At 41.0% G+C, this 12,169-nt stretch overlaps 1 protein-coding gene across 4 annotated transcripts in view; it reads right to left on the bottom strand.

The window, feature by feature from the left end:
- NOL6 (nucleolar protein 6) overlaps positions 1-12,169 on the bottom strand; it is a 251,230-nt gene that overhangs the window by 40,063 nt on the left and 198,998 nt on the right. For 3 of the 4 annotated variants that reach the window (XM_053701046.1, XM_053701042.1, XM_053701044.1), the window contains exon 23: positions 7,597-7,686. The exons of the other annotated variant lie outside the window; for it this stretch is intronic. In XM_053701046.1, coding sequence (XP_053557021.1) covers positions 7,597-7,686 — 90 coding nt within the window. The remainder of the gene's footprint in view (positions 1-7,596; positions 7,687-12,169) is intronic. 4 annotated transcript variants of the gene reach the window in all.

Raw genomic sequence — 12,169 nt, 5'->3', positions numbered from 1 at the left:
GTGTCTAACATAGTGCCTGACGTTAAAAAACGTTCCCCAAGTTTATAAATGCGAATTGTCAGCATAAATATGAATAAAATGCCCAAATAAAGCAATCGATTTAACCCAAAAAAATGTCTACCAGTTTTTTAGCCCATATTAAGCCCTTTATTCTGTTTGTTTGACTAAGAAAATGGCTTACCGGTCCCCATGAGGGGAAATGACAGCCTTCCAGCATTACATGGTCTTGTTAGAAATATGGCTAGTCATACCTTAAGCAGAAAAGTCTGCTAACTGTTTCCCCCAACTGAAGTTACTTCATCTCAACAGTCCTATGTGGAAACAGCAATCGATTTTAGTTACTGTCTGCTAAAATCATCTTCCTCTCACAAACAGAAATCTTCATCTTTTTCTGTTTCAGAGTAAATAGTACATACCAGCACTATTTTAAAATAACAAACACTTGATAGAAGAATAAAAACTACATTTAAACACCAAAAACTCTTAACCATCTCTGTGGAGATGTTGCCTGTGCAACGGCAAAGAGAATGACTGGGGTGGGCGGAGCCTAGGAGGGACTATATGGCCAGCTTTGCTGGGACTCTTTGCCATTTCCTGTTGGGGAAGAGATATTCCACAAGTAAGGATGACGCCGTGGACCGGACACACCAATGTTGGAGAAAAGGCACCTTTATACCACAAATGGCCGGGGCACTCACCACCTCCTAGGACCCGGACTACAGAAACTGCTACGTCTCCTGCACCACAGATCAACGGGAAGGATAGATAGCCACACCCAGTCACATGGAATGCCTGGCAGGACCGCCCCTGCACTAGGGAAAAATGCGCCAAAAAATGGCCGTGCAAAGTTTACGCAAGTAACCTGAAGGTTTCACACATTGCCAGAGCCTCATCTTGCACATAATGCAGCAATGACACAATAAACAATATCATGTATAAACCCCCTGGTCAATAATCCCCCTTCAAGGAATATTAACCCTCGATTCTGTAAAGATAAAAAGGTGCCACACTGTGACCCTATCTTCTATGTTATTATTAATAAAAAAAATGAAACAATCTTACCAGAATCTACGCCGTGGAACTGGAACACGGCCCTTCAAGTATGACAAGTTAGTAGTCTCGCTCCTGACATGGACTTGAGTGAAGAAAGCAGGTAGCGAAACTCGTCAACGATGATTGCTTATGGAGCAGTTAAAATGAGTCGGGATGGTTTAGCAGAAAGACTCTCCCTGCATTTCCAGACTAACTTTCACCCAGGCTCTCACTGAGAGGCTGACAGGACTACTTAAAACTCCAGTCCCACTGCGAAGGGTACTACCCTCCATAAGAGACTACTCCGAAACTCCGGCACTCCTCTGCCATCCTCCTGTGACGAAAAGGCAAAGAATGACTGGGGGTTGAGAGAAGTGAGGGAGGTATTTAAGCCTTTGGCTGGGGTGTCTTTGCCTCCTCCTAGTGGCCAAGTTCGTAATTCCCAATAGTAATGAATGAAGCCGTGGACTCTCCTACCCTTTAGATGGAAAATGAGATGTTCTACCTGAATCATGAAAGTTTAATTTTGACTTTACTGTCCCTTTAATCCCATTATATACGCAGAATCAACCCCTTATTAAGCTTCAAGATGCTCAATTAATAGAATATTGTTTGTAGTGGAATGGTTCTGCACAAGGACCTATGTGTCAGGAGGGGAGGGGTAAGTAGTAAAAGTGAAACCTATATTGTTATTGTTTTAGTTAAATAAAACTAGATTATTAAGGAAATGATTAATTTTCTTTAGTTAAATAAAACTATTTAGATTGCTATTAGGGACATAAAACAAGTTGGGATAGAGACAAAATATAATATGTACTTTAATTACTTTACCTGCAAATTTATACTGCAGTGCCCTGCCATTAACCCTTTCTTTTTAGTTTCTGAATTGTAGACCCCAAATTCCCCCACACACATTTCCTTCTATGGCTGTAGCTATAGCCACCTTTGTTTTGGTTAAATGCAGAAGTGAATAGGGATTATCTGCTGGAGCTGCCTAGAAGCTGTGAACTCAGTTGAAATACAATGCCTGTGTCTAAACACTGATAAGGGGGGTGGAGTTAGCTGCTCCAGACAGCTTAGCTTTATAACTATTTTTTCTTATTTTTAAAAATTATTTTAAAATACTTGCCAGCAATTTTTAAACAATTTTTTATGCAAACTATTTTAGGATATGTACAGATCTCAACCTGTTTTATGGCACTTTAATAAGGCAATGATTATTTTTCTCCTTCCAATAAAGTACAGCTGAAAAGTTGATCAAATATGAATGATTAACCTATTAAACTGGATATTGTTTACCTCTCAATAATTTCATAATTATTTCAGAGCTCAACGAACCCAGGAGTCAGGGAGCCACTAGCTACTAGAATTTTACGACTGTGTGCTTAGTTTTTGGGCTATTCTCCATATATCTACATACACATACCACTATATTGCTGCTAAACATTTGTCTGCCTCCTAATTATATTTCTACTGGCTCCTAAATGTGAAACTGATTTATGAACCCCTAATCTATATATTTGTCTAATGGTATACAACTAAATCACTAATTTTCGGAAATAACTAGAAAAATAAGCTAAAAAATTTATATTCTAAAAACGAAAACTATGATTTAGATCAAATCTTACCGATTTAAATCAAATCCACTCTGCTAGCATCAATCCCAGCTGGTATTGTAAGTACAAAGGAGATGACACATATGTCAGTGTTGACCAAAAGTACATAAATAGGCGGGCTCCCATGGGCGCCAAGCCGGATTTTACCGCACGGCTATTGGCTAAGAGGTCAAAACGTCACCTCTTAGCCAAATTTTTTTTTTTGCCGTGGGCTGCTGTACAAGGTAAACACAGCGATCGATTGAATCAATAAAGGAGCTTTCTACGTGGTATATCTTATACTTCATGAATGAAAGTCCCCATTATTTGTTTCAATAGTAAATCCGAGCGTTTGTAAAACGCTAGAATTTACTTTCAACTTTAACATCTTTTTCAATCTTGCAGTCCTCACCTCCTGTTTCTCAACCTCCTACCCTTCTAGATTGTAAAATCCCCTGGGAATAGGGCCCTCAATTTCTCCTGCATGTGTTTGTAAATTGTGTCCTGTCTCTTACAAGTCTTGTATTATTGTTTTATTTAAATTAATTGTATCCATGGACAGCGCTGTGGAATATGATGGCGCTTCATAAATAAAGTATAATAATAATAATAAATGAGCAGTAATGCTTATGAATTAGGCAACAGTTTTTGGGTTGAAATTACAAACAAGTTTAGAAACAAAAATGTCTTCAAATGTATTATTTTGACAAATTGGATCCATAACTTTGTGTGATTTTATAAATATACTTCAGGGCAATTCCAGTCACATTTAAAATGTGTCCACCAGAAGTTTACAAATTTTTTTGCTGACAGCTGCTCATTTTGTTAAACGGATACGACTCCCCAATGCAGCTATTTGAAAACATTGCATGTAACATAAGGAATTTTAAAATGTATTATTATTTCCTTGCTCTAGGTAAAACCAATGTATACTTGTAAAGGTATATCCCATCTACATAGTGGGACAGGTTGTTCTGATCAGCCAATGAACAACAGATACTTGAGTACCAATTGAATACTTGTGTTTTCCACAGAAAATGTCAGCTTGATGGCAGTGTAATATTTACAATATAACTACATTTTCTGTTATTTATAAATGTTAAAGCTATACAAAGCACTAATTAAAGCCATAATTTAATATAAATTAATTTAATAATAATGTGTGCAAAAAACATTAAAAAAAAAAAAAAAAACATTAGCTAATTTTAGTTTAATATTGTCTTAGATCTTAGCCAGGTGGTCAGCAAAATCAGCTGGTTTGTGTGCCCATTAAAGGGATATAAAAAGCAAACATTTTCTTTTATAATTAAGACACGAGCATACAATGTAAAACATCTTTCAAATTACTTCAATCATCAAATTTGCTTTGTTCCCATGTAATTCTTTGTTGAATAGATACCTAGGTAGGCATCTGGAGAACTACATGGCGTGGTATAGTGCTGCCATCTAGTGCTCTAGCAAATGAATAACATTCTTTCAAAACTGTTGAAGACACGTGCACGCTCCTGAGCTTATGTTCCTGTTTTTACACAAAGGATACCAAGAAAATGAAGTAAAATTGATAAAAAGTAAAATAGAAAGTTGTTAAAAATTGTAAGCTCTGAGTCAAGAAAGAAAAAATTGTGTTTCCTGACCCTTTGCATAGGTCACAGGGAGAACAATGAATACAGACTTGTATTTACTGTTAGTTTTCAACAACAACCAAAATATGGGAGTTTTAAGGGAGATGAAAGTCAAAATTAAATAGTCATGATTCAGAGCATGGTATTTTACTTGTATACTTATCATCAAATGTAGTTTGTTCTCTTGGCATCCTTTGTTTAAAAGCATATCTAGGTAGAGCAACAGTGCACTACTGGGAGCTAGCTGGTGATTGGTGGTTACACACGTATGTCATGTCATTGGCTCACCCGATGTGTTTAGCTAGCTCCCAGTAGTATATGCTTAACCCCTTGTAGTGGAATAGACCGTTACATGCAAGCAGCACTGCAAATATAAAATGTGCCAGCACATTAGTGATTTTGTTGGCAGTTATGTAGAATTAAGCTTTTTTTCATGCAAAGCTTCACAATGATTAACTGCTGCCCTTTTAATTGAATTTTTAATAACGATGAACCTTTAACCCTCTGTAAATTAGGTTATTTAAACAAACTGATCTGTTGTCTTTTGTTACTGAAGCAAGTAAAGAAAACAGTGCACTGACTGCACCAGTACTGAGCCTAGAGCGCCCCCTGCTGCAAGTGACGAGGAAGCAGAAATATAACCAAGCACAAACTTCATAAGAGGGACCGGCTGGAAACAGAACTAGAGCTCATATCTGTGCGAAATCACCAGCATTATTGGTCATCATGTAATGGCTTTACAGACATAACTGTGCAACCACAATATAAACAGGGTGGTAACTGAGTTACTCTGAAATGAATAGCTGCTTTCAGATTTAATGACCAGCAAGAGATGGTGCGTATGTACAAGCGAGAGGGACACATATATTACATGGTGCGTATGTACAAGCGAGAGGGACCCAAGATATTACATGGTGCGTATGTACAAGCGAGAGGGACACCAGATATTACATGGTGCGTATGTACAAGCGAGAGGGACCCCAGATATTACATGGTGCGTATGTACAAGCGAGAGGGACACAAGATATTACATGGTGCGTATGTACAAGCGAGAGGGACACAAGATATTACATGGTGCGTATGTACAAGCGAGAGGGACACAAGATATTACATGGTGCGTATGTACAAGCGAGAGGGACCCCAGATATTACATGGTGCGTATGTACAAGCGAGAGGGACCCCAGATATTACATGGTGCGTATGTACAAGCGAGAGGGACCCCAGATATTACATGGTGCGTATGTACAAGCGAGAGGGACCCCAGATATTACATGGTGCGTATGTACAAGCAAGAGGGACCCCAGGTATTACATGGTGCGTATGTACAAGCGAGAGGGACCCAAGATATTACATGGTGCGTATGTACAAGCGAGAGGGACCCAAGATATTACATGGTGCGTATGTACAAGCGAGAGGGACCCAAGATATTACATGGTGCGTATGTACAAGCGAGAGGGACCCAAGATATTACATGGTGCGTATGTACAAGCGAGAGGTACCCATATATTACATGGTGCGTATGTACAAGCGAGAGGTACCCATATATTACATGGTGCGTATGTACAAGCGAGAGGGACCCAGATATTACATGGTGCGTATGTACAAGCGAGAGGGACCCCAGATATTACATGGTGCGTATGTACAAGCGAGAGGTACCCATATATTACATGGTGCGTATGTACAAGCGAGAGGGACCCAGGATATTACATGGTGCGTATGTACAAGCGAGAGGTACCCAAGATATTACATGGTGCGTATGTACAAGCGAGAGGTACCCATATATTACATGGTGCGTATGTACAAGCGAGAGGTACCCCAGATATTACATGGTGCGTATGTACAAGCTAGAGGGACCCCAGATATTACATGGTGCGTATGTACAAGCGAGAGGGACCCCAGATATTACATGGTGCGTATGTACAAGCGAGAGGGACCCAAGATATTACATGGTGCGTATGTACAAGCGAGAGGGACCCCAGATATTACATGGTGCGTATGTACAAGCGAGAGGGACCCCAGATATTACATGGTGCGTATGTACAAGCGAGAGGGACCCCAGATATTACATGGTGCGTATGTACAAGCGAGAGGGACCCCAGATATTACATGGTGCGTATGTACAAGCGAGAGGGACCCCAGATATTACATGGTGCGTATGTACAAGCGAGAGGGACCCCAGATATTACATGGTGCGTATGTACAAGCGAGAGGGACCCCAGATATTACATGGTGCGTATGTACAAGCGAGAGGGACCCCAGATATTACATGGTGCGTATGTACAAGCGAGAGGGACCCCAGATATTACATGGTGCGTATGTACAAGCGAGAGGGACCCCAGATATTACATGGTGCGTATGTACAAGCGAGAGGGACCCAAGAGCCTGAAAAAGCTATAATCTGTAATTGGGCAATATTTACAGGTAGCTGAATTCAGGCAGTTTCGTTCACTGCTGAATGTGGAGACCTCTTGTGCAAGTGAAACACACTAAGAGTTGTGCAAGGATAGGATATTCAGATCTGAAAAGAAAAAGTAGCCTCTTACTTCTGAATTTGTCAGTGAACGAAATGACCACAACTGGCACATGAACCAAATCACCATCAGGTACAGCAGTGCAGAGTGCCCCTGCGGGATATAACACGCAGGGCAAAGGAGCGCTGTATCCTATATCTGTTATTGGTAGACAAACTGTGCAATATAAAGCAGCTATTCATTAACGAGAGCTGACCAAATTCCTGATACACTATAAATACACAGATACTTTAACTCAACACTTTAGCTCTCCGCACAAGCTAACGTGCAGTTCCTTCAAATATACAAAGCATTATCTTATTAGCAATTACAGGTCTGCAGCATGACGGGACTCTCCCTTGGCATCTGCAAGCATAAAACACAGCAGAAACCAGGGCTAAATTATCCAGACATATAGAACATTTTCATGATTCAAACAGATTAAACCATTTAGAAAAACTGAACTATCCAAATTCCTTCCATTAACAAACTGACCTTGTTCTCTTTGTTGAACAGTATAGGTAGGTGAGCTCAGGAATGTGCCTGGGCACTATATAGCAGAAGCAGCAACGTATTACATTGTGATTACTGCACACACAGCTGCCATATAGCACTCAAGGCAAATGCACATTCCTGAACCTATCTAGGTATGCTCTTCAACAAAAGTTACCAAAAGAACAAAGGATATTTGAAGAAGTCCTTTTAAATACATATACTTTATCAGAATGATGGATTTATTTTTTACTTATGTGCCCCTTTAATAGCAAAGAAGCATGGTGCCTAGGATCCAGCCTGTGTACGCCCTATAGACTTGCAGTCACTACCATGAGCTTTCACCTTTACGTCGTGGCTTCCTGCAGGGTCCACGAGTTGTTTCTCAAGGACGTTGAGAGACTCCAAAGAAAGGAAGAGAAGACGCTGCAGGATCTAGAAAGGATGACACACGTTACATAAATCCTCAGTGTCAGTTTTATAACAAACAAACTGCAAACACATTGTTATTTTCTGAAGTCTTGCATGCTGCAACTGTTTTTAAATGGTCAAACTCCACCCACCACTTTCCTCGTTTGGAGGACTTGAGTCTGGAGAGGACAGGACTTGCCACTGTCATTGTGTTAACAATTTGCTCTAAGTTTTCAGCAGAAAAAATACGCATTAAGTAACTAGAAAATCCACAATTGTAGACAAATTACAGGAAAAAGACAAAATAAATAATGAAAAACAGAATTTATGTTTACCTGATAAATTACTTTCTCCAACGGTGTGTCCGGTCCACGGCGTCATCCTTACTTGTGGGATATTCTCTTCCCCAACAGGAAATGGCAAAGAGCCCAGCAAAGCTGGTCACATGATCCCTCCTAGGCTCCGCCTACCCCAGTCATTCGACCGACGTTAAGGAGGAATATTTGCATAGGAGAAACCATATGGTACCGTGGTGACTGTAGTTAAAGAAAATAAATTATCAGACCTGATTAAAAAAAAAAAACCAGGGCGGGCCGTGGACCGGACACACCGTTGGAGAAAGTAATTTATCAGGTAAACATAAATTCTGTTTTCTCCAACATAGGTGTGTCCGGTCCACGGCGTCATCCTTACTTGTGGGAACCAATACCAAAGCTTTAGGACACGGATGAAGGGAGGGAGCAAATCAGGTCACCTAAATGGAAGGCACCACGGTTTGCAAAACCTTTCTCCCAAAAATAGCCTCAGAAGAAGCAAAAGTATCAAACTTGTAAAATTTGGTAAAAGTGTGCAGTGAAGACCAAGTCGCTGCCCTACATATCTGATCAACAGAAGCCTCGTTCTTGAAGGCCCATGTGGAAGCCACAGCCCTAGTGGAATGAGCTGTGATTCTTTCGGGAGGCTGCCGTCCGGCAGTCTCGTAAGCCAATCTGATGATGCTTTTAATCCAAAAAGAGAGAGAGGTAGAAGTTGCTTTTTGACCTCTCCTTTTACCGGAATAAACAACAAACAAGGAAGATGTTTGTCTAAAATCCTTTGTAGCATCTAAATAGAATTTTAGAGCGCGAACAACATCCAAATTGTGCAACAAACGTTCCTTCTTTGAAACTGGTTTCGGACACAGAGAAGGTACGATAATCTCCTGGTTAATGTTTTTGTTAGAAACAACTTTTGGAAGAAACCCAGGTTTAGTACGTAAAACCACCTTATCTGCATGGAACACCAGATAAGGAGGAGAACACTGCAGAGCAGATAATTCTGAAACTCTTCTAGCAGAAGAAATTGCAACTAAAAACAAAACTTTCCAAGATAATAACTTAATATCAACGGAATGTAAGGGTTCAAACGGAACCCCCTGAAGAACTGAAAGAACTAAATTGAGACTCCAAGGAGGAGTCAAAGGTTTGTAAACAGGCTTAATTCTAACCAGAGCCTGAACAAAGGCTTGAACATCTGGCACAGCTGTCAGCTTTTTGTGAAGTAACACAGACAAGGCAGAAATCTGTCCCTTGAGGGAACTTGCAGATAATCCTTTTTCCAATCCTTCTTGAAGGAAGGATAGAATCTTAGGAATCTTAACCTTGTCCCAAGGGAATCCTTTAGATTCACACCAACAGATATATTTTTTCCAAATTTTGTGGTAAATCTTTCTAGTTACAGGCTTTCTGGCCTGAACAAGAGTATCGATAACAGAATCTGAGAACCCTCGCTTCGATAAGATCAAGCGTTCAATCTCCAAGCAGTCAGCTGGAGTGAAACCAGGTTCGGATGTTCGAACGGACCCTGAACAAGAAGGTCTCGTCTCAAAGGTAGCTTCCAAGGTGGAGCCGATGACATATTCACCAGATCTGCATACCAAGTCCTGCGTGGCCACGCAGGAGCTATCAAGATCACCGACGCCCTCTCCTGATTGATCCTGGCTACCAGCCTGGGGATGAGAGGAAACGGCGGGAACACATAAGCTAGATTGAAGGTCCAAGGTGCTACTAGTGCATCCACTAGAGCCGCCTTGGGATCCCTGGATCTGGACCCGTAGCAAGGAACTTTGAAGTTCTGACGAGAGGCCATCAGATCCATGTCTGGAATGCCCCACAGCTGAGTGACTTGGGCAAAGATTTCCGGATGGAGTTCCCACTCCCCCGGATGCAATGTCTGACGACTCAGAAAATCCGCTTCCCAATTTTCCACTCCTGGGATGTGGATAGCGGACAGGTGGCAGGAGTGAGACTCCGCCCATAGAATGATTTTGGTCACTTCTTCCATCGCTAGGGAACTCCTTGTTCCCCCCTGATGGTTGATGTACGCAACAGTTGTCATGTTGTCTGATTGAAACCGTATGAACTTGGCCCTCGCTAGCTGAGGCCAAGCCTTGAGAGCATTGAATATCGCTCTCAGTTCCAGAATATTTATCGGTAGAAGAGATTCTTCCCGAGACCAAAGACCCTGAGCTTTCAGGGATCCCCAGACCGCGCCCCAGCCCATCAGACTGGCGTCGGTCGTGACAATGACCCACTCTGGTCTGCGGAATGTCATCCCTTGTGACAGGTTGTCCAGGGACAGCCACCAACGGAGTGAGTCTCTGGTCCTCTGATTTACTTGTATCTTCGGAGACAAGTCTATATAATACCCATTCCACTGACTGAGCATGCACAGTTGTAATGGTCTTAGATGAATGCGCGCAAAAGGAACTATGTCCATTGCCGCTACCATCAACCCGATCACTTCCATGCACTGAGCTATGGAAGGAAGAGGAACGGAATGAAGTATCCGACAAGAGTCTAGAAGCTTTGTTTTTCTGGCCTCTGTCAGAAATATCCTCATTTCTAAGGAGTCTATTATTGTTCCCAAGAAGGGAACCCTTGTTGACGGAGATAGAGAACTCTTTTCCACGTTCACTTTCCATCCGTGAGATCTGAGAAAGGCCAGGACTATGTCCGTGTGAGCCTTTGCTTGAGGAAGGGACGACGCTTGAATCAGAATGTCGTCCAAGTAAGGTACTACAGCAATGCCCCTTGGTCTTAGCACAGCTAGAAGGGACCCTAGTACCTTTGTGAAAATCCTTGGAGCAGTGGCTAAACCGAAAGGAAGCGCCACAAACTGGTAATGCTTGTCCAGGAATGCGAACCTTAGGAACCGATGATGTTCCTTGTGGATAGGAATATGTAGATACGCATCCTTTAAATCCACCGTGGTCATGAATTGACCTTCCTGGATGGAAGGAAGAATAGTTCGAATGGTTTCCATCTTGAACGATGGAACCTTGAGAAACTTGTTTAAGATCTTGAGATCTAAGATTGGTCTGAACGTTCCCTCTTTTTTGGGAACTATGAACAGATTGGAGTAGAACCCCATCCCTTGTTCTCTTAATGGAACAGGATGAATCACTCCCATTTTTAACAGGTCTCTTGATTGAATAATAAAAACTACAGTTAAACACTAAAAAACTCTAAGCCATCTCCATGGAGATGTTGCCTGTACAACGGCAAAGAGAATGACTGGGGTAGGCGGAGCCTAGGAGGGATCATGTGACCAGCTTTGCTGGGCTCTTTGCCATTTCCTGTTGGGGAAGAGAATATCCCACAAGTAAGGATGACGCCGTGGACCGGACACACCTATGTTGGAGAAATATATCTTTACTACGTATAATCTAAAGAGTAACAACATTTACCATCCCTTAAAGGAACATGAAACCAAAAAATGTTCTTTCATGATTCAGATACAGCAGACAATTTTAAACAACTTTCTCATTTGTTTCTATAACCGTTTGCTCCTCCATTCTCTTGGTATCTTTTGTTGAAATGCAGGGACAACAGGAGAGTGTGCGTGTTTGGAGCACTATATTGCAGCAGTTCTGCAAGAATGTTATCCTTTCGCAAGATCACTAGAGGGCAGCACTATTTTATGCTATGTAGTGATCCAGATGTCTCCCGAGTTATCTCTTCAACAAAGAATACCATGAGAACAAAGCAAATTTGATTATTATTTTTTTTTTAAAAAGTAAACTGGAAACATTTTTTAAAACTGTATGCTCTGTCTGAATCGCAAAAAAAAACAAAACAACTTTTCCAGGGTTTCCCCAGGACCTTTTTAATGTTTATTTCGCACATTATCATTAAGTAAATGTATGTTAAGCAATTCTTTTGTACTTTGTATAGGAGAAAATGTTATAATATTTGAGTATTACACTGCCCCAAATCAGCTACTTTATAATGCCACCCGGCTGGTAAAATGTATCGTTTGGGTTTGATATCCCTTTAAGTGCAAAATGTAATTTCCTATAAAATGTTTATTATTAGTTTACCTCCTTTTGCTGTAAACAGAATAGTTTGTTACTGTCCTTGCAGAAAGGTTAGAGAGCCTGCATGATATTTAATATTGATTTGCACTAAAATAACTTTGTACAATACATTATTTTGTCTCCTTTTTCTGTAATTTAATTCTGAAACTT

Source organism: Bombina bombina, chromosome 2, assembly GCF_027579735.1.
Source record: "Bombina bombina isolate aBomBom1 chromosome 2, aBomBom1.pri, whole genome shotgun sequence".
Taxonomy (NCBI): domain Eukaryota; kingdom Metazoa; phylum Chordata; class Amphibia; order Anura; family Bombinatoridae; genus Bombina; species Bombina bombina.
Note: the sequence above shows the minus strand (reverse complement) of the source record. Positions and strands in the feature narration are given on the sequence as shown.